Genomic DNA, 22,164 nt, shown 5'->3' on the forward strand with positions numbered 1-22,164 from the left:
CACTCTAAAAACATTGATAGGACTTGTGTTCACTGGTTTGATTTGCATAAAAAAGTAAAATAATGTTTACTAGTGTTAGCCGCTGTTCAGTAGTGCTACACAAGCTTGCTACATGGAAAAAAATTATTTCTGAGAAAAATAATTTTGTGACGAGTGTAAGGAAAGGTTATATAGTGGTTGTACTTTATTTATTCACTTGCTGTATATTCTCATGACCTTACGAGTGCTCATAGATATGCTACAAGTAATATTATTTATCTGTTACTTTGTTCATCCAAGACAACAGTGTTTGTTTCTGTGTGTGAGAGGGGGAGATAGGGAGAGAGAGAGAGCCTGGTGATAGTTTTACTTACACAGAAATTGAATTTGTTGCACATTGGATTCCGGGACCTAAAAGGTTGACTAGCCGTTATTTTTGATAGCACAGAAGATGTCAGCGTGAAGTGCTCAATGGAATGCAGTAAACTTGTAAGGAAAAAATTGTATAAAAAAGCAGTCTTTGCATGGCAGTCTAACATTTTCTGTTGCTTCCTAGGTAACCAAATTTGCCACCAATTTCGAGACCATTCTAAACTGCTACAGGGAGCAGTCTCACAAGAAAAGCCACGTGAGTAAGACTTTCACAGATGAGCGCATCCGCATAATTTTTGGTGTGCCACTCGGACGTGGACTATGTCTCTTCCTTTTTCTTGTCTGTACCCTGCAGGTGTACCGCAGCGTTTACCTGGGACGGAATGCAGGGCATGGTGAGGTTCGCTTTGTCACTATATAATACATCCATTATTGCACAGCTGTAGTGTTCTCACATAACAGATATTGCACTACGCAGTTGTGAACTTGGGGTCTTTGGCACTCAAGTGCAGGCTCATTGTTGCATTCACACTACAGCGGGTCAGTGACTAGCTAATGGACTGTAGCAGAGAATGGTGACGCGAGTGCTAAGCAAAAGTTGTGACAATCGACTCGGCACAGCTGATGCACCTGTTGATTGCTTTTACAAATAAACTGGTAAAAAAAGGTTGCAGAGTTCACGATGTCATCTTGTCGCTCACTGTCGGCAATGCATGAAACTGGCTTTTCTTTTTATTTCAGAGGAACGGGGTGACATCATCAAGTTCTACAATAATGTAAGCATCATCTGAATTTTATTTTATTTTTACGCTCCTGTAAGAAAGCGTTTTGGTCATTTTATTAGGCATGGCTCAGTACAAAACAACTGCAGGTTTTATTTCATATTCGCATGAAATTACTGACATACGCAGCAGTTCTAATTGACCTGAATGTGCATGAAGACTAGAAAATTGAATCGAAAGTGAAAAATGCCATGGAGGGTCGTCAGGCGCCACAAGAAGTGATTTGTTCACAATGTGCAACAAGTTCTTTTGGTGATCTGGAAGTTGTGGGATTACTTTTTCCAAGAAACATTTGCATTGAATGTACCCTCTGGAATGAGGGTCGCAGCCTGTGCCACCAAAACTGTCATTAGTGTAGTATCTTGAATTTCTAAGTGCAGAATAAATTGGTTGCCATGAAGCAGCCACAGTTGTCTCCTTTTTAGACTCTTGCCTCTCAAGCTGGTGAAGCGATCACACACTTGAGAAGCTTTATTTACCATGGGGCCAAAACTCATTCATCCAGTGCTTTGCTTTTTTTGACGGAAGAAACAAGATCAATAGAACATCACTTGTGGTAGCTAACATGTAACCATATTCTTCATTTAGTAAGAGTGTTAGTGTTGCTGTTCCATCCATGTGCATAGTTTTTGACTCTGCAGATTCTGGGATGCAGATCCATAAACAGAACCTTTTATTCACTCATAACCAGAGAAAAGAAAAATATCAAAATGATATTCACTTTGGAAGGAAGCAGTTACCAGAAGGTGAAACAGCTTGCACAGAACTTCATTTTCTCGTGGTATCACGTTAGTTCTGGGGATTGCCTAACCCTGTTATTCGTGCAAACAACATGTGGCATTTATTTGAATAGGTTGCTTATAATTTTAGATCCTTATATATCAGAGTTGCTAGTCATGAAGATGAGAAGTGAAATCACATAATTTGCAGGTCTACGTAAGCAGGATGACTACATTTGTCAAGAGCTTCTGTTCAGGTACAAAGATGGTGAGTTTTCTTTATTTTTGTACTGATCATTTGTATGCCAACTAAGACTTCGTTATTTGTACAATACTTTGTTAGTCTGAAGATCTTGAAGTAAACTGCAGGTCTTGTCAGTACTATGGCTGACCTAAGAATATTGGTGCAAGCAGACTATCACCGCAAGATCTTATTTAAGTTTGTGCTTGAAGTTGGGTTGCAGCCTCTTATATAATACTGCTTCATATTACTACACCTTATGGCAGCTCTTCCAAAATAACAGTGAAAAGGTGGGGGAGGGGGAGGAGCTGCTTGAGTTGTCTGATATCGACATAGCTTTAAGGAACTAACCATTTGTTGCAGAATGAGATTGTTTGCCTGACCCCCCTGCCACGTGCAAAATACATGCTCAACTCACCGAAACGCCAGGTTTCACCCAACATAAAGGTCTTTGTGTCGCCACTGAAGGCTGACCACTTTGCGACACCCGAGCGCCACACTTACCACTTCAACCAAAGCCCAGCCAAGGTGAGCATATATTTACAGTGGTAGCTGCTGTGGGTCCTTTCATCTCTCCATGCTTTAATGTGCATATCAGCAGGTGTGTAACCTAACCTAACCCTATGCAATCTTTGCAACTGCCTTGGGTACCCACGTGGCCACTGTTCAAATGTTTCTGCATCGTGTGTATCAGCAATGAAGTACTTAAAGGGCTCTTCACCAGGCCACATAGAAAATGTCAGTTATCCACTACAAGTTGTTACGTGCCCTCTGGGGAGTGTTCTACTGCAATAATTTTTCAGTCTGGTTCATCAATAGCAGAGGCAAAGATATTTGGACTGCCGTGAACCCATGATTTGAGGAGGTGAGCTTCACGGCCAGCATAGACACACTCTCCATTTTCCCCTGTCTAGCACCTGCAAGCGAGATTCCTTCCCTGCATTCTCCCATACCGGAGCTGGAGGATCGCGTGATGCATACGTTGTGGGCCCCGCCTTCTTCTTCTTTTTTTTTCTCTTGCATTTTTGCTCCACTGCTCACTTCCAGTGATCGTCTCAGACATGAGCTGTTGTCTTTGTCTTGTTTTGCGCACCGTACGATTTTGTGCGCTGTGCACAAGAGCAGCTGACCAACGGTGTAAGTCAGTGTCTCGGCAGACACAAGTGGATCAAAGAGCAGGATCGCACACTGGAACCCGGTAGAGAATGGCAGATAGTTTCGTTTTCTGCGTGTGTGACTACACGACATGGGAACAAGCAGACGAAATGGAAGTACGGCACTCTTGTTACGGCATGGAGTCAAACAAAGACTCTCAGACATTCAGTTTGTAGCTTTTATTTTTATAAACTATATATTGTCTAGTGAAGCCACAGATCAAACAAATAACTGCTGCGACGTCGTATGTCGTGGTGAGTGACGTTTCAGCAATGCAAATTATATAGGCGCACTTGTGCATCTGACTTCCACTCTCCAGCTAGGAGCACGGCTCCCTCGAGAAGAACGGCGTGCGGCATTTGGTTTGAAACTTCAGCTGTTTTCACGGTGCGCAGCAGTGTAATACTTTACAGACGCAATGTTCAGTGCGCATTGTATAGACTACTCGTATATGTTTAAAGTGACCAAACCTGGTGAGGGGCCCTTTAAGTAGTGACATAGAGTTGTAATGCAAGCTTATTTCCTTTAACCTAATATTGCCGTAACCATAAAACCGAGTTCTATGTTGGATATTGCAAGGAGGATTAACAGAAGCAAGTTTAACAGAAGCAAATTTGTATGTCCACCTTTTTTAACAAGGCGGCAGTGCTACATCATTTAAAGCCATTATATATGAAAAAGAACACTTATAAAGGGTCATAAGAGCATAAAAGATTGAAGCAGAATCTTGCACCACCATTTAACAGCAAAAGTTGCTTCCCTGCCTTGCTTCAAGCTAGAGTTGAGGTTAGCTTAGCCATTAAGTGTCGTAAGAACTCTCAGCAGCGAGTCAGAAAAAGCAACATTTTTCAAAAAACCAAGCGGGTGCATAGCTACCGCTCTTAGTAGGCTTAAACAATTAACAAGCAGTGGGCCACGCATGCACAGCAAACATAAACACATTGCACTCTATGAACTCGGACACTTACTGCCAGAACGCTGGTGTGAGGAAAAGCGGCAGCAGCAGCGAGCGAATTGACCTTCGTGCGGCCTCTCCCTTCAACGCGAACTAAGCGGCGAGAAAACAACGCATACGAAGCTATCAACCCTCGGCGCACATAGACTCTGTACTCATTGCAGATCGCTTTCAAGATAGGGCCAGTGCGGCCGCGCTCAGCCATGCCATGCGCAGCTGCTAGCAGAGTAGAACATCCATGTAATATGTACAACATAGAATGCACAGTATAACAATGTTATATACATTACAACATTTCTGAGGGAATCAAAATTGGTGCCTCTGTCTGTGGCATGGACACAGTCTGAATTAAAAGCACTGCAGTCAGACAAGACGAAAGCATGCCATACTAAAGAAGACACTCTTGAGTCAACAAAACTGCTTTTGAGCCCTTGCGCTTACCAGACACTTTCGTATGTTATTCAACTCCTGGGCCATTCGCAAAGAGAAAGAGTACCTGTAACAGTCTTCAGGAAAGACCTTACCTCTTTTGCATACCGTATAAACCCATGTATGGGCCACCCCAACTTAGCAGGGAAAAGAAAGAAAGAAAAAAAAACGAGAATCGATTGTGTTCAGTGGACTGATGCCACACACACATCAGCAAATTTTTGTGCACCGCTGCCAGATGGCAAGAGCTGCGCTTTGACCTCTGACGTCAGGGGTGCCGCCATGACCAGCTCCTCCGTGGTGGCAAGCAAGTTGCTTTTCTTCTTTATGCGGTTAGTTTTCGCAGCCAGCTCATCTTTCAGCTGCCAGAAGTCTACAACAGAGAGGAAGAATTTGATGAAGTAGGCCGCTGCGTTTTAAACTTTAAGTTGTTGCTATGTCGAGGACCATGGCAAGTGAGGAGCTGGCCGTAACTTCGGCTTCGGTGGTGTGTGGTATCGGAAGCAATTGTTAAGAGCATTAAAATACCAGAGATCTCCAACGGCATGGATGGCACAGATGACTTCATCGACGAATGTGCTGGCGAACTGAGCATAAGCAGCAGTACTAGCAGAAGCGAAGGCTAGTAGCCAAGTGCATGGTGTGCATGATTGAATGAGGGAATTCATTATGAAAAGGATAGGCTTCACTTTTGTCGTGGTTGCTGATCACAGAAGGTTATGGCAGATTTCATACTCGTCGCAAAAATTCGACCAAATGGCTTGGTCTCTTGTAAGTGCCGCACCTCGTCAAAATCTTGCAAAAAAAAACAAAACGCACATCTTATACGAGTTTGTAAGGTAACTGCTACGTTTATTCCTTGTTAACTGTGACATAGTCTCTTTTATATAACAATGCTTGTTTACTAGCACAAGTTTCTTTACGGTGCTGTAAAAGAGACTCAACCCTTCCTTTCTTCATTAATTGCAGGATCTCCTGAGGATCAATGAAACAATTAAGACATGCGCAGATGTGGCGAGGAAGCGTATCTTTCTCGACGGTGATGCCTTGGAGGACAGGCCGCCCACCAAGAAGCCGGCGTTCTCTAAGAAAATTGAGGCATTTGTGAGGGATCAGCAAGACGTCCAAAATGGAGGTTGCAGCTCGGAAATGTAGATGGTTAGGGAGCAGGAGGGGCTAGCCTTCGAATGTCTAACCTTAAAATTGTTGCTTCTGAGCCAGGGCTGATGCGGATACCCTTGTTACGAGCATTGTGCAACAGGCCTTTTTTTGTTTCTTATGTGCAGCCTTTGTCAAAAGTTTTGAGGATCTATTGTCGTGTCACATACTGGTGCCTCCTGAAGAACAGTTATTACTCAGAAACCTCAGAGATTGACAGCCAAAGTGCTACTCACACTCATGAGATTGCTCAAAGCAACAAACGTCACAGGAATTTGGCAACAAATTCTGCCACTTATGCAACGATCTTGGAACCTTTGACAAGGACTGTACCAGGAGCACTACAACACGTGCATGGCAGGACCAGCGTGTGGATGACCCTGCTGGATGTAGGGATGTTTTTGTTGGCTCTGTAACGAGGGCATGACGAGCATTCGTGTGGCACGCAGAAACCTTTGAGCTATATTTTTATTTTTTGAGTGAGGATCTTTGATATGTACAAGGTAAGCCAAGTGTCGTGTGTGCATTTGTAAGTTTGGAGTTAGATGTACTGTCCGGTGTCTTTTTTGTTTGCTGTCCAATTTTTTTTTTTACTTCAGATTCAGGATCTGATAAGTATTGATCTCACTTGCGTGGTGTAGGGTATACAGCTGTCTATTAAAGGGAACACCTAATTGGTATTCAAATCCATGTACTGGAACATGTCTTCAACTTCATAGGAAAAAGGTACTTGATATGGTGCACTAGGTAGATGTATATTGGTAAAAAATTACTGCCAAGCCCTTCATGTAATAACTGAGACTTCATTCTTAGGCGATTCCTTATGGAGATAGGTCAAAGCATACAGCTCACAGTGCTCTTGCTACTGTGTGAAGAAAGCGAGCTGGGCGCAGTGCCGGAAACGCTGTCAGTCCTATACACGGATGCATTTGGTGCTGAATCGTGAAATCTCTTGAAGCGGAAGCTATCTCTGAATGTTATCACCCGAAAGTACTGCCCTAGAGCTGTAACCAGTCCCAGAATACAAATTTGGTGTTCGCTTTGACAATTCACTTCACTTTTACTGTGCATCACAGCCTGTGTGCAAATATGTGTGTGTGTGCGTGTATGTGTGTTTGCATGCTGTATCTCTCCAATGAGGACTCTTGCAGTTTTTTGTGTTTCCAGTACTGTTGCTGAGAGGCCAAAGGAAAGATCTTTCTTTTTTCTTTTTTTTGTGACCTGAGATGGTGAAAAAACTAGAAAGCAGTGTCGCCTGAAATGCAGTTGCACTGCTGGCTCTTGAAGTGTTAATACAGTGCATTTGTTCCACTGTGCAAGCACACAAAACTTTTGTTTTTACCAGTGTGCACAGGGCTGCTGTTTGACATTGATCTCTTGGCATTTGCAATATGTGCTCGTAGTGCAATGTTACCTTCTTCCTGGCAGGGCAGTCGTTTGCTGTGTTATTTGGCGAATCTTCAAAAGATGTTGCCGTCGACGACCATTTCAACATGCACAGTTTTTATCATAAAAACTATGTGATGGAAATGCGATCTTTGCGAGCTCCCCCTTCCCCCCACTTTTTTTTCTGATGTTTAGTACCCTGAAGGTTTTCTTGTGCATGCAGCCTTTTTATGCATGCAGAAAAATATGGAGTGGTACAGCAGCAGATTTTGCTACATACTTTAGCCTGTATTTCTTGAGGCTCGTGCCTGGCACAGAGCTTCAGAAAATGGTTATGCTTAATGGACAGGCAGACTTCAATCCTGCTGTTCAATTTATCCAAGTGAAACTCGGGTAATTTATGATTGTGTTGTCAATTACTAATGATTATGATTGCTAAGAAACTCAGTCAGAAAAATTATCATTTTGTCTCGAATTGTCAGTTTTTAGCAATCAGACACGGTTGTCTCCAAAATGCCCAGCATACATACAAGACCGTTCTGAAGCATGTAGGATTGGAGTCGGCTATTGGCGTGTTCGAATAGGTGCAATCACTTTCATGGCGTATCATTTTGTGATGCAGCTTACAGGCTGGTGCATTTTTGTGTGAAAGACACTTGATCAATGCATTTCAAAGGCATGTAGAATTTTGTTTTGCATGCTGCCATGTTCTGCTGAGCTGTAATGACTAATTTTGGGCAACTTGCTTTGAATGGTTTAGTTTGTCTTTCTGATCACATACTATTGTCCTAGTCATTCCTGCATCATCATGTACACCTTCGATTCACTCTGTTTCACCTTCTTCCTCAGTGTGGACTAACAGAGCACAGAAATAACTGTGTGGACAACCTGTCTGCCTTTGTTTTGATCATGTATAGTTTTCTAAAAACGTCACCCTGTGTGAGTTTACGCTGCAAGTGATTGGCTCTTATGCACCTCTTGAAAGTGCTTGAATTGAGCTGCAGTACGAGGATATAGCAAATGTTTGCAACATTCCAAAATGCATGTCCAAACAGTGTGAGTTGTACAAACAGTGCGAAAGTACGCATATCTGTGTCACAATTTTTAAGTGTGAGGAGGAGGAGTACAAAGGCAGGTGGGTTCGTGCAAGGTGCTTTTGTGTTTCGAGCTTGGCCGTGGATATAGCATTTGTTGCATTTGTGCTGCATGCGACTCTTTTGCCCAACTACAACAAAACTTTTGCTAGTGTGAAAAGCCTAGCTTTAGGTAGTGTAGGTATAGAGCAACCTCCATGACTTTAGGTTTGAAATATGAGTGGATGTGTCCAGAAATACTGGGAGAAACGAAAAGTCGCCATTATTGTTTGGCAGGAGTGATGCTTGGCTCGGAATGTTGAGAACCAATGTGGCTCCTCAGTATGACTTTCCTACTGAGATTGGGTGGTGGCCACAGCGCACTAAATATTCTTTGAGGCAACATGCTGGAGGTTTATGTGATGTCCGCTAACCGCCAGGTGCATTTGTCATTTGCTTAAAGACTATTTTAACACTGCAAATAAATTTCGAGAATTACGAGTCTTTCCGCTTTGCCAAGATTGCTTCAGTACTGTATATACTATTCATAATTAATTTATCCAAAGTACAATTTCATTGTAGTGTGCCTTTAAGACAGCGGTGGCAGTTACTGCCAGGGGGGGCCGGCAGTTTCCTCATGGGCAAAAAAGTTTGATGTTTGCTTGTTTGGCACAGCTTTATGGTGTGTGGTCTACAGAGTTCCAATTTGCTTTGCAAACAGTTAGCAGCCTGTTTCCATTAGGTGCTTTGTCATCATTCTGTGGCAATGTGTGTTGTTTTTCTGCTGTGAATAAAGGAGTAGATAATGTGCTCTGCCTTGTCGGCATGTCTAAATACATGTGCTAGCTATCCATCCATAGAGGAAAGGTGTGATGCAAATATTCTTTTCCTTTGAATATGGCATATAAGTTCTGTGGAAGCTTCAAAGGTAAAGCAAGAGTTCACGAAAGGGAAAATTGTCAATTTTTCATGAATCTACAAAGGAACTGACGGGCTTCTCAAAAAGGAAAGCTTTGCCGTCGAAAAATTCGTCCCGTTTCAAGGATTGAACCCAGCACCCTGCCCGGGGCGAATTTTTAACTGATGACGTGTCCCATGATTACGCACCTCATCGCACAGCATTGCATTCTAATGGATGCAAATTACATTCCATTTTTAATTTTATTCACTGCCTTTATGGGTGACTGTTCACAAAACAATAAACAGTACTCAGAAACATATGTGCAAACTTTTTATTACACCTACTAATACCTCGCAAGGTTACACAAACATTTTTCAATATCGCACAAATATTTGGTGTTACCATAGTGCACAGAGCCAATTAATTTGACTTTGCCAGAGGCTAAAGAATACCTTGAAATGCTGTGGTGTGTTGCCCCACATTTAACAGACCTCAAGCTGCACTTGACACAATAAATGAGGGCCACATGAACATATCTGTTGAAGGTGTTTATTGCATCAAACATCCGTGGCAGGATTGCGAACAAATTTGTAGCATTGGACAAATGTTTTCCTTGCAGTGACCTAGAAACATCGCATAATTCCTTGCATACTTTTAGGGGTAACTAACCTTCACTGTCTTTCGTAAATGACGTGATACAGCTAAACTAATGTGATGAAAATTTTCATGAAAAGGCATAAATTGCACAAAAGGTACACTATACTTCATATACGTATTAAGTCAAAAGCAAACTCGCAAGAACGGTTGCAAAAGATACGAATTAAGCGCAGCCTATGCTGATGGAATACCTAGCAGGGTACCATGCAACCCTCTGAATTATACGCTGTCTTTGATAATAGCTTATTTAAAGTTTGGAAGTTGCATCGTATGCCATCCTTGCTAGCTCCTTCGATCGCATGCGTCTGTGTCGATGCTTGCAAAATGTCTGCAAGCGTATTGGGGTACCGAGTCCAACCATACTGAAAGCCACTAATAATGCGCCGGTTGGCACAGAGGTTTCGAAAGCGCGATTACCGCCGACGATAAGGCGGCCGCGAGGGGAAGGCGCAGGTCTGTGTACGAAGTGGTGATACGGCTGTCTTTTATCAAGGATTCTATCGTGCGTTATTCATAAGCGGCGCGCCGCGTCCGTCGCGTGGCGCTTCGATCGAAGCGCGCGGCGGGCACTCAGCGCCATCTGGCGGTGCCGGACCGCGCCGAGAGGCGCCGGCCCCGCCGCGAGATGGTGCGCGTCCGGTACTCGGGCTCGGCGGAGAACATCTCGCCCGGCATGTTCTGCCAGTCCAGCTCGGTGGGCAGTCGGTACCGGTGCTTGCACAGAAGCAGCAGCACGGGCAGGGGACGCGTGGCGGGGTTGCCCTGCGGCGGGAGCCGGCGCGGCAGTTATTTTTAGCAACAAACGCCACATGTTCGGTCGAGATAAGGCGAGAGATGACTGCTCCGAGGCGTCCGTAACAGACACATTTGCCGACCTTTCGCATGCGAGAAAACTACCTAAATGCACGTGACAACTGTCGATAATATTAATTGCGTCGCATTTTAGCGCAAAAGGAAACACAACCTTAGAGAGGAATTGGCTAAAGCTCTCTGTTCACACGACTATCTGCACTAGAGCTGTAATGCACACTATCTGCGGACACGTGTGGATCCCTGTGCGTGTGTGTGGGCTCCTGATGACGATGAATGTGGCTGCAGGATCCTTATTGTCCAATCACGGGGCCCAAAACACGTCGGACGCTACAGACACAAAGCTTCGTGCAATGGGCTACTTTTAACCCATGAAATCGCCGACCGCGGCATCGAAAGCCGTCCGGCTACACAAGGAAAGCTCCGCGTTTAAAAGCCGCCGCCGAATGCTCTCACCTCTATGTCGAGGCAGCGCACGTTCTCAGGCACGAACTGCGGCCCGAAGAACACCCGCCGGCCCTTGTCCAGCGTGCTCATGGTGCCCTGCACGAGCACGGCGCAGTCCACGTCTTCCTCCAACACGACGCTGCGGGTGCGACCGAGGTACGGCAGCCGGCCGTCCTCGACGTAGCGCCGCAGGGCGTCCGGGTCCACGCCCTGCAGCACGCGCACGAAAGGAGTCTTTGTTTTGCGTTGCTGCGACGCTGCTTATATTTGGAAAGATTGGTTGCGCTTTGTAGGCAGTCACAAGTAAGAAGACAGGACAGGTGTCCTGTCTTCTTACTCGTGACCGTCTACAAAGCGCAACCAATCTTTCCAAATACAATGGACCAACTTGCCCAACAACGCATTCTGCTAGACGCTGCTTATATTTGTGCAATAGACGGCGCGCGTTAATTACGAACGGTCTCTGAGCGTCGGTCAGTGATCCCTGGAGCACGTGCGTCGTTTTCACAAGCGCTCTAACTTGGTGTTGCTTCGCGCGGTAGAAACACCTCGCATGAGGAACCACCGGGCTCCGCATTCTATTCAACGCGAAAAAAAAAGAGAGACTGCGCCATCTATACTGCGATCAATTTGATAATTTCGGCGACTCGCAGTGACCCTCTCAGGTAAGCGTATACCCAAGACATTGTTAAGAAAATGAATGATTCACCTAGCTAATATAAACTAGTCATGAAAACAGTACTATCCCAAGTTTCGCAAGGTGTCCAAGAGGCAATAGTAGAGCTAAAGTTAATCTGGGACAATAAATGTTTCTCCCCCTACTAGTGACTGAAAATAAGTTAAATTATGGGGTATCACGTGCCAAAACTACTGTCTCATTATGAGGCACGCCGTGTTGGGAGACTCCGGAAACACCCGTGTACCTAAATCTAAGTACACGGGTGTTTTCGCATTTCGCCCCCATCTAAATGCGGCCGTAGTGGCCGTGATTCCACCCCGCGACCTCGTGCTTAGCTGGAAATAAGTGTGGAACGTCATGCATAACAGACGTGCAACGATGGGTAGGGCTGTCCGCGTATTTCGCACATTACGAGGCCTCGTTACATGCAAGATCACCCTTCACAACCGGGGTGGTCACACACTGGGAAAGGTTATCCATCAGAGTAGCGCCATAGTAGCACTCTCTTCCGTGACGCTTTCTCTTCCTGCTTACTTTCGCTGAAGTGTTCTAGAACACTTTACCTTCGCTGTGTAACGCTTACAGCCGCCATTCCTCTCGAACGGTTCGCCGCTGGGAGCTCCCGTGAAGGGACAATCGCCAGTTTCAACCTCAACGAAGGTTACCAATCTCGAAAAGAGCTGTTTAAAGCTCCCGAGAATTTACTACCCCGGCCCTGTATATATATATATATATATATATATATATATATATATATATATATATATATATATATATATATATATATATATATATATATATATATATATATATACCGCTTTTGAACCGAAATTAACGAATGAGGCACTGCGCTTACATTTCATATCATGATAATCATCATCACAACCATGATCATCATTGCCATCATTCTAATTTAGGCCGTTTCCAGTTATATCCAGTGACACCTGTTTATTTCGTCAGCTGACCATACTATAAGGGTATCTACCGGGGAGGCATTTGTCCCCCCCCTCCCCACTCTCAAGACTGGGGGAGGGGGGCAAGTAGCCCCCCCCCCCCCTTCACTATTGAAAGCCGGGAATACGGCATCTGGCTTCCCTACCAAGACCACTCGGGTCTACAGAGAGCCGCTTGAAGCACTGATAATGGGGTCTGGCCTCTCCGCCAGCTGCACGCTGAGTATCGGCCACATTGGCTCTTCAGGGCACTGATTAGTGCCCTCAATAGTGCAATTGAGGTTCCCAGTACTTTCAAGACTGCTTTCATTTACTTGGCCGTGAAAGGTGTTCTTGCGGTGAAACTGAGGAAGCACGAAGCTTTCGCTTCTCGCTGCCAGCGCTCTTCATCACGCCGGCGTTGTTACAGCGAGTGGTCGTGGTCCTCGAGTGAGATATGGTAATAGCAGCCTGTGCGTGCGTAACACCGTGCCGGCGCGTCATCTGCTGGGAGTCTCTACCGGTGGGGTGGGGGTGGGGGAGACGCCCCCCCCCCCCCTCCTACACACACACAGTCAGAAGTGAAAGGGAAAAGTAGGCCGTTTGCCCCCCCACAGTGCCTCCTTTCACACACTTGTGAAAGGAGGCACTGTCGACTGCACACTGCATAAGTACAGCAAAAGAACAGTTGAGGCCAAGCTTTCCCTCAGAATTGCGCCCACATAGGTACGATTTATTTATTACGTTTACCCTGCGTGGGCAGTTAGGATTGTCTTTCGGACCTCGCCGCCACGTGCTGTAGCAAATGACGCTCGGCCCGGTGGCTCGGCCAGCCGAATTAAGCGTTGTTCCGTATTTTGCGGTGCGAGACGCCTGCGGGACGTGCCTTGCAAACCTGCATTGCTGAGAAAGCTGTCGCTAGGCTGTCCAAAATAACTTTAATCTACCATCACTTGCGTTATCCCGTGTTTGTTGGGGCCGTCTGACCTAACCACCTTTGAAAACACAAAGTCAAGTTTGCTTTCATAATTTGCCGGTATTTAATCAGTGTGGCCATTTTCGCGATTTTGACGCTAGATTTAGTGACTTCTTTGCCTGTTTATGGCAAGCTTTGTTATTCAGCAATCGGCGACTTTTTTTAGTGACTTGAATGAACAGTTGGCGATATTTTACCGACGCAGTTAAAAAGTCAGAAAGGTTGCTTGCAAGATGGCCTTCTAGAACACAGTTTAATATTCAAAAGTTAGATGCAAGTGGCCGAAACTCGCTGGACGATGCATAGGCTCCGTGACCATGATGAACCAACGGCTGCCTTCCCGTTGGTAGCCTTCACGTTGTGATTGCGCTTCAAAACATAGTGATCATAGCCTTCACATTGTGTTCACACACTTGAAGTTTATTATTGCTATAGCAATTATATGGACATTCGACGCGCATTTCTACCGTCGCCGTCGCCGTGAGGTTCCGTATGAGTGAAAGCGTGTGAGGGTGAGCTGGCGAACGTGGTTTACTGCGTGCGCGAGCTAGGAACGCGGCCCGGATGCGTGCCGTCTCCTGTCGCGCGCGAGGCAGAGGGGTCAGGCGAGGGAGGAGGGGCGTTCTTCTCCGGCGGCTGCTAGAGTGCCTCGATGTCCTCCTCGCCCGCCGTTCCGCACAGAGTGGAGACAACCGCGGCGTCTACTGCGGCGTTGGGCACACGAATCGCGGACGCCGTAGTAGACGCCTTTGGCGGACACCATAGGGACGCGTTGCCGCGCTCGTCTGTCTTGAAAGCGGTCTGGGACGTGGCTAAAGTGCGCGCCCGCGCGGGCCTCATCTTCAAAGCGATCTGCGATGTTTGCAGAGCGCGCGTGTTTTTCCCTAATATCTTGGCGTTATCCCCCTCCCCCCCCCCCCCCCAAGAAAGAGAAATAAACTTGACTTCAAGACACCACTTGGAATCCCTCCTAATCCAAACGACAGATATCACCCTCAACCGGAATGACGGAACCCCCCGCCCCATCTACACGCGCTGCTTACGCCACATTTTAAAGCCATATAAACATTGTATCGCACGTGCTTGGTTTCATCGTGGACAAGGCTCCCGTCAGGGGAGCCGAAACGTCTTGTATTCTTTCAGTTGTCGGTGTGCTTCTTTATACACTTCTTCACCTACGTTCTTAAAATGCACTTCACAGTTATAGCGAGAATTTTAGCGACTTTTTCATCTTGCTTGAGCGACACGCTTCCGAAGATATAGGAACACTAGACTGTAATATTCCATAATGTGCGATTGAAAATCAGATCTGCCCATGACAAAGATAACTTTCACTCACGCATTTTTTGGCCTTTTTTATAGCTATGGCAATCGGGCAATCCGCAAGGGAGGCGACCTTTACAGTACGTGCCACCATGAACATAAAATTCCGTATAACCTCTAACGAATGTTTTACAACAAATCAAGATGTCATTAACACATTAAATAAAAGAACGCGTCATTGTTCATTGGTCTGCGACCGCGGCATCTACCTAACCTCCATCCGACGCGCGCTGCGCGCTGGCTCGCTCCGATCCCATTGGCAGGAGTCCTCCGTGTCGGGCTTTGCGGTAAAGCATACGATTGAGGAACACGTACTGCAGAGAAGTCAAAGGGGAAATTATGTACAGGTTTACAGTAGAGGGGGGGGGGGAGGGGGGGTGCTGCTTCCGTTGTTGGCGTGGCGTCAATGCCGACAGAGCACAGCGGCAGAGCTATCCCAAGTGGCACGTACTGCAAATACCACTGCCTATTGTGTGTGTGTCTCTCTCTCTGTCTCTCTCTCTCTCTCTCTCTCTATATATATATATATATATATATATATGGAGGGAGAGAGATGGCGTGCCCCCCCCCACCACACTCATATATATATATATATATATATATATATATATAAATATATATATGGAGAGAGAGAGATGGCGTGCCCCCTCCCCACCACTCGAAGAATGGTACGCCACTGCATGCAGCTGACTTCGCTTTATGCCTGCAAATTGATTCCATCGCATCATCTAACCCTCTTCCACCTCGACTTCGGTTTCCTTCCATTGGAACCCGTTCTGTACACTGGTCGTCATGTCTACATTCAGTGGTGCCAAATTTAAAATTAGATTGTGGGGTCTCCTATAATTTCCTAAACTGCGCACTGAGGGACACATTGGAGGACGGCTCCGCATTAACGGTGAGCTGGAGTTATTTAGCGTGCACTTAGATCGAAAAGAATGCTAGCGTTTTTTTTTATTGCATTTCTCCCCCACCGGAATGCGGCCGCCGTGGAGGGCAATGGGCGAAATTTTCAGCCGACCTTGTGCAGGATAATCGGACTCGCGGTTCCGCGTCTTCCCTAACCAGCTGTGAGCATTTCAAGAGAAAGACGGCCGTCAACGAAACAAACCGCGAACAAAATCAACTGTCATCCCTTTACAAATGGCGCGACAGAGCTTGCCAACGGATTTATCGAGCGACCCGCCGTGGTTGCTTAGTAACTGTATGGTGTTGGGCTGCTAAGCACGAGGTCGCGGGACCGAATCCCGGCCACGGCGGCCGCATATCGATGGGGGCGAAATGCGAAAACATCCGCGTACTTAGATTTAGGTGCACGTTAAGAAAACCCCAGGTGGTCCAAATTTCCGTAGTCCCCCACTACGGCGTGCCTCATAATCAGGAAGTGGCTTTGGCGCGTAAAATACCATATTTTTTTTTCTTTAATTTACCGAGTGCACTATACGCACCTCGAACTCCTCTCGCCCCTGCAGCAAGTCGAGGGCGATGCGCACGGCGACCCACTGCCACATGCGGTAAATGATGCACGGCGAGGACGCGTCCCGGGCCACCAGCTTGTTCATCAGCGACATCGGGATCACGCACGCCTGGCGAAGAGAGAGAGAAAGTAATTTATTACTGGACGCTTAGGAACATCTCAACAGCAACACCTAATCGTTTTAGACTGGTTAAGTAGTCTTTCGGCATTCATTATAGGATGCACGTCTAGATACGGTGGCGACTCCCGCTTGCAGGAAATCGTCGCCGCTTGGCGACGAAAACGAGGGCGACGATGGTAGCGAGGCCATTGCAAAGCGCGTAGCAGACGAACTAGGAACACGAAGCTCGCGAGCGCAGCGTGCGCGGTGCGCGTCAGAGCATACGTCAGAGGTTTTTGAGATCACGTGCCCAGCTGTGTTTACGTTCCTTCTCTGGCCCATCTCGTTGCTCTCTGAAACCGAAACTTTGACAGGTCGCTACAAACAAGACTTCAAATAGTTACCTGTCGCGCTCTCAAGTAGTTGAGGTTCCGTGCCGTGATTACTGGGTCATTAGCTACTTATTAAAGCAGAAAAAAAAGAACAGATATAAATTTTTGTGTCAGTACTCCTTTAAGATCGACCCCTGTTGCCAGCTGTCGGCGCAACTGGGCTGCCTATCTGACGACGGGCAGTATTTCGTGCAATTATTAATAGAGGGAACTCTGGCGCTCCTATCGTTCTTTATAGTCTTTATAGCCTTTAAATAGTAGCTTGGAAGTGGCAAGACTAATAGCTATTAGTGGTTTTACTTTGTGTGTGTTGGTAGGAAAGTGAAAGCGTGGCCGCGGTGGTTGTACACGTGCGCATTGATTGCTTTTAAATGGTTGGTGAGAATTACTTTGCGACATTTTGAGGATTTAGATCCTGTGCATATCAGTTTTTGCTAGAAAGCACGTGCTGTGCATTATTACTGTAATATAGTATTATAGTAGTTGCAGTAGAAAAAGCCGGGCATTACATGGGAAGAAAGCCGGGAAAGCAGGCACTGCGCGGGGGGTCCCTCAAGGCAGATGAGGGGAAGGATGAGAACGGAGAGGAAACCGAGTCAATCGGCACGCACTGTGATGTCGATGATAAGCTGAAGAAAATGGAGGCTTTCCAGAAAGAACTTGTCAAACAGGTTGAAGAGCTCAAAAATGAGCTAAATAGGGGGCATGATGCACGGAAGGTAGTGGGAAAAAGACTTGAAGCAGCCGAGGAAATGCTGAACAGGGCCGACATTGTGAACGAGAATGGTCGTGACAATGGAACGCTGTCCCCCGACGTGACAGGGGAGGGAGTGCCAGCAAAATACGTGGAATGCGTACAACGTCGTGAGGGGTTAGCTGGAAAGAGCGGCACCTACCTTGAGGCCGCCACGCTGAAAATGCAGGAGCGCATGGGTCAATTCCCCTTGTAAAGTCCGAATCATACGGAAAAGGACAAAGGGAAGCAGGGAGAGGTAGGAGAGAGAGTGAAATGGTGATTATCGCCGGCGACTCAAACCTGGGTAGGTGCTCAGAAGCAATTGTGGAGAGAGTGCAAGGCGATAAAAGAGTGCATCATGTAACCGCGCAAACGACAATGGACTTCCTGGAAACACTGGAAGAAAACCGAAGAGAAAATTCCTAAGCGCACAGCCCCAGGGCTAGACGAGGTTCCCGTTAGGCTGATTAATGAACTAGGACCAAAAAGTAAGGAAGCTCTGGTGAAAGCAGTGGAAAAAACTTTAAAAGATAGACGAATACTAGATAGTTGGCGACAAAGTAGAATGAATGTAATTTATAAAGGTAAGGGGCGAAAGATAGAAATTACTCGTATAGACCGCTGACCATTACATCGGTAATGGGCTAGCAATGCAGGTAATCAAACTAAAGCTGCAAGCATGGGCAGAGAATACTGGCATTTTGGAAGTACTTCAGAATGGCTTCAGAATAGGTAGACGTTTGGATGATAAGTTATTCGTTAATTTTAATTATGGGGTTTTACGTGCCAAAACCACTTTCTGATTATGAGGCATGCCGTAGTGGAGGACTCCGGAAATTTAGACCACGTGGGGTTCTTTAACGTGCACATAAATCTAAGTACACGGGTATTTTCGCATTTCGCCCCTATCGAAATGCTGCCGCCGTGGCCAGGATTCGATCCCGCGACCTTGTGCTCAGCAGCCTAACACCATAGCCACTGAGCAACCATGGCGGGTAAACTTATTCGGTCTTACTCAGTGTATTGAAATATCAAAAGTAGAAAGCAGACCGTTATATCTGGCCTTTTTAGACATTACAGGAGCCTATGACAACACAGACCGCAACATTTTGTGGGATATTCTGGAAGGGGAAGGCTTAGGTAATGATTGTCTACAGCTTTTGAGAGAGATTTACCTAGAAAATACCGTTTGCGTTGAATTGGAAGGGATGAGGAGCGAGGAGAAAGTTCATATCAACAAGAGACTGAGGAAGGGGTGCCCTTTATCTTCATTGCTGTTTATGATGTACGTTGTGAATATGGAGATGGCATTAGAAGGAAGTAATATCGGGTTTAATCTCTCATACAAACAAGCGGGTACAGTAGTAGAGCAGCAGCTTCCAAGTTTATTTTATGCGGACAACATTGTGTTGCTAGCTAACAAGCAAAGGGATTTGCAACGTCTGGCTAATATCTGCGGACAGGAAGGCAAGAATTTAGGTTTGAAATTTAGTGTTAGAAAATCAGGTGTTATGGTACTCAATGAAAACAGTGAACAGACAGTGGCAATACAAGGCCAGGAAATACCTCGGGTAAGAGGATATAAATACCTTTGTATATGGATAAACGAAGGCAATAGATATATGGGAACACAGGAAAAAGCAATAACAGTGAAGGGTAAGAGAAATGCAGCCATAATGAAGCACAGAGCGCTATGGGGTACAATAGGTACGAGGTGCTCCGGGGTATGTGGCAAGGTGTAATGGTTCCAGGACTTACTTTTGGACATGCGGTTGTTTGCTTTAAATCAGGGGTACAATCAGGACTCGATGGGAACCAAAGGTCAGTGGGACGCCTCGCATTGGGCGCTCACGGGAAGACTACAATTGAAGTGCAGGGTGATATGGGCTGGACTAATTCTGAAGTGAGGGGAGCTCACAGTAAAATTGATTATGAATGACGACTGAGGAATATGGAAGAAAGTAAATGGGCTGGGAGAGTGTTGAGGTATCTGTACAGGAAAAACAATGATTCACAGTGTAGGAAAAGAACTAGGAAGCTTACCAACAGGTATGCGGCCTGTAGGGTGGGCAACACAGCAACAAAGAGCGTCAAGCAGAAAGTCAGAGAGGCTGAAATCTCATGGGTGGTGGCAGTAGAAAAGAAGCCTGCCATGAGTAACTACTTAAGAGGAAAAAAACGAAATCAGGAAAGAAACAATTTATGATAACTCAAGGGGAAGCTCATTACTTTTCTAAGCGAGATGGGGATGCTTTAGAACACGCACCTATAAAGCGAGATATAAGAAGGAAGAATAAGCATGTGCTTGCTGCGGTAAAGCTAGGGAATCGATGGAGCATGTTTTATTACAATGTGAAGACGTCTGCCCAGCGGTCGATTTAGGCACCACTGGCCTTCTTGAAGCCCTTGGGCTCAGCGAGAGCAGGGAAAAAGTAAACATGTCCGCAATAGAGATTAGTAAGAGGCGAGAGGAAGATTGGTGGAAGTAGGGAAACGACACAAAATGGAGGTGTACAAAAGCAATGTTCGCAATAGGGGATCAGAAAGTTTGGCTATGGGAGTTCATAGGTTATTTTTCTTTTTTAACCTAGGTAGGACATTAGGCAGTATAATAGCAAGAGCTTGGTGGCGCAACCCACCGCCCCGTTCCAACGTGGATGCTCATAACATCCATCCATCCATCCATCCATCCATCAATCCATCCGTCCGTCCGTCCGTCCATGCATACATACATACATACATACATACATACATACATACATACATACATACATACATACATACATACATACATACATACATACATACATACATCAATCAATCAATCAATCAATCAATCAATCAATCAATCAATCAATCAATCAATCAATCAATCAATCAATCAATCAATCAATCAATCAATCAATCAATCAAACATTCATTCAATCAATCAATCCGTTCAGTCACCATGCGAACGATGGGAAGTACATGGATTTGTCTGATCTTCATACTTGTGGATTCAGACGTTCTTGGGGCTTTGTTTATTACGCGCTATCTGTCCCTAAATTTCAAAGCGACCTACACTTTTCCAAGTGCAGAATACTCTGCGAACACGCAGATCCGCTACTAATTGCAGCGGCTCAACCTCTCGAGGTGGCGGCCAAATTGAAACCAGTGTTGCGGAGTTACCATTCCGGAATTGCAGTGACTCCGGTATCATTCGACAATTTCGCGATCCCGGAATGGAATGGGAATGGAATGGCGACAACGCTTGGAGGAATGGAATGGAATATAACGGAGATGGAATTAAGCGCCTTTTGCCCGGAATGAATGATAATGGAATTACGCCTATTTCCGAAAATATATAGAGCGCTTTTTCGTCAGCGCTCTGTCTTTTGTCAAAATTCGCCGAAGAATCAACCAGCCGATGTTCAAACATTAGTAAGCCAGAGCCTGGAATTTAACAACAAAGCAGTATTTTTAGAATGGCTTGGCTGATTACAAGCACGGTACATTTACAAGCAACGCGCCTACTACAATTCTGTCCTTATAGACTGAGTTGCTCCGAAGTTTTCTCGATTCTTCGCGTAACCGCAGCGCTATGCCTTTGGCATCCGTCATGCGGAATTTTATTTGTGGAATATTTATGTGTGGAATTTAAATTTTGGAATTACCCGCGAAGAAAACAAACTGAACGCTGCAAGCTTTGTTCCGAAACTATACATGATGTCGTTTCATCTAATTTGATCCGGCACCTAAAAAGAAAGCACGAACGTGAGCAGACGCAACAAGAGAAACGGGCTGGCAAGCCAGCCGAAGATAACGTCGGCTTTCACCGCTGGGTGCAGCTCTGTGCCTGTTGATCGAAAGGCTGCTCTTGACGATGCCGTAATCAACATGATTTGCGCTGACATGAACCCTTTCATGCTGTCGAGAGGAATCGGACTCAATTCTTAACGGTAAGCTTGGCAGTATTATAAGTCGCCTTTTATCAATGTAACTGCTCTGTATTCTTTCAGATTCAGGTCGCCGTTCCGGGCTACAAGTTGCCATCGCGGGGTGACCTCAGAGAAAAGTTCTTACCCGGGAAAGTATCAGTACTGCAAGCCAAATTATCATCGTCTTTGGCGGGAGCGGAGTACGTCTGTATCGCACTAGACGTGTGGACGTAGCGGTCTACGGAGGGCTTCCTGGCTGTAGAAGCAACATTCGTGGATAGCGACTTCCCGGCTCATACGTACCTCCTCAGTTTCATTCGCCTGGCGGGAAGCCACAAAGCTGCTCGGATCCGCTCGGAGTATGACGCAGCGTGGCTGCAGTGAAACATCGCTGGCAAGGTGAAATATGTATTATCGTAAAATTTCGCCTCCGCAAACTGTTTTTATTTCACTTTGCAGGTCCTTCGCGTGGTGACACATAACGCTTCAACAATGATAAAGACATTTGCATTTACCGGGTGGGAGACTGAAGAGGAGGATAATGATGTCAATTTCGACGACTGCCCGG

At 45.8% G+C, this 22,164-nt stretch overlaps 2 protein-coding genes across 2 annotated transcripts in view; one reads left to right on the plus strand and one right to left on the minus strand.

Moving 5' to 3' along the window:
• LOC126533770 (retinoblastoma-like protein 1) overlaps positions 1 to 9,059 on the plus strand; it is a 29,167-nt gene extending 20,108 nt beyond the window's left edge. Inside the window, exons 10-15 of the mRNA XM_050180962.2 lie at positions 536 to 607; positions 707 to 746; positions 1,093 to 1,127; positions 2,064 to 2,120; positions 2,457 to 2,621; positions 5,602 to 9,059. Coding sequence (XP_050036919.1) covers positions 536 to 607; positions 707 to 746; positions 1,093 to 1,127; positions 2,064 to 2,120; positions 2,457 to 2,621; positions 5,602 to 5,787 — 555 coding nt within the window. The 3' untranslated portion in view covers positions 5,788 to 9,059. The remainder of the gene's footprint in view (positions 1 to 535; positions 608 to 706; positions 747 to 1,092; positions 1,128 to 2,063; positions 2,121 to 2,456; positions 2,622 to 5,601) is intronic.
• On the minus strand, positions 8,278 to 16,556 carry LOC129385597 (uncharacterized). Its single transcript, XM_055072323.1, has 3 exons — positions 16,423 to 16,556; positions 11,074 to 11,274; positions 8,278 to 10,569 (listed from the first exon to the last, which is right to left on the minus strand). Exons 1-3 carry the CDS (start codon positions 16,543 to 16,545, stop codon positions 10,378 to 10,380), a joined length of 516 nt encoding a protein of 171 aa, XP_054928298.1. The 5' UTR covers positions 16,546 to 16,556; the 3' UTR covers positions 8,278 to 10,377.
• Positions 16,557 to 22,164: the final 5,608 nt, after the last annotated feature.

Source organism: Dermacentor andersoni, chromosome 7 (genome assembly GCF_023375885.2).
Source record: "Dermacentor andersoni chromosome 7, qqDerAnde1_hic_scaffold, whole genome shotgun sequence".
NCBI classification, from domain to species: Eukaryota; Metazoa; Arthropoda; class Arachnida; order Ixodida; family Ixodidae; genus Dermacentor; species Dermacentor andersoni.

Bases quoted from the DNA above. Each gene is read 5' to 3' on its own strand.
- LOC129385597 (XM_055072323.1), bottom strand. From the start codon at position 16,545: ATGTCGCTGATGAACAAGCTGGTGGCCCGGGACGCGTCCTCGCCGTGC. The intron at 11,275-16,422 runs GTGCGTATAGTG...CGCGTGCTGCAG, and splicing joins AGGGGCGAGAGGAGTTCGAG to GGCGTGGACCCGGACGCCCT. The intron at 10,570-11,073 runs GTGAGAGCATTC...CTCCCGCCGCAG, and splicing joins TGCGCTGCCTCGACATAGAG to GGCAACCCCGCCACGCGTCC.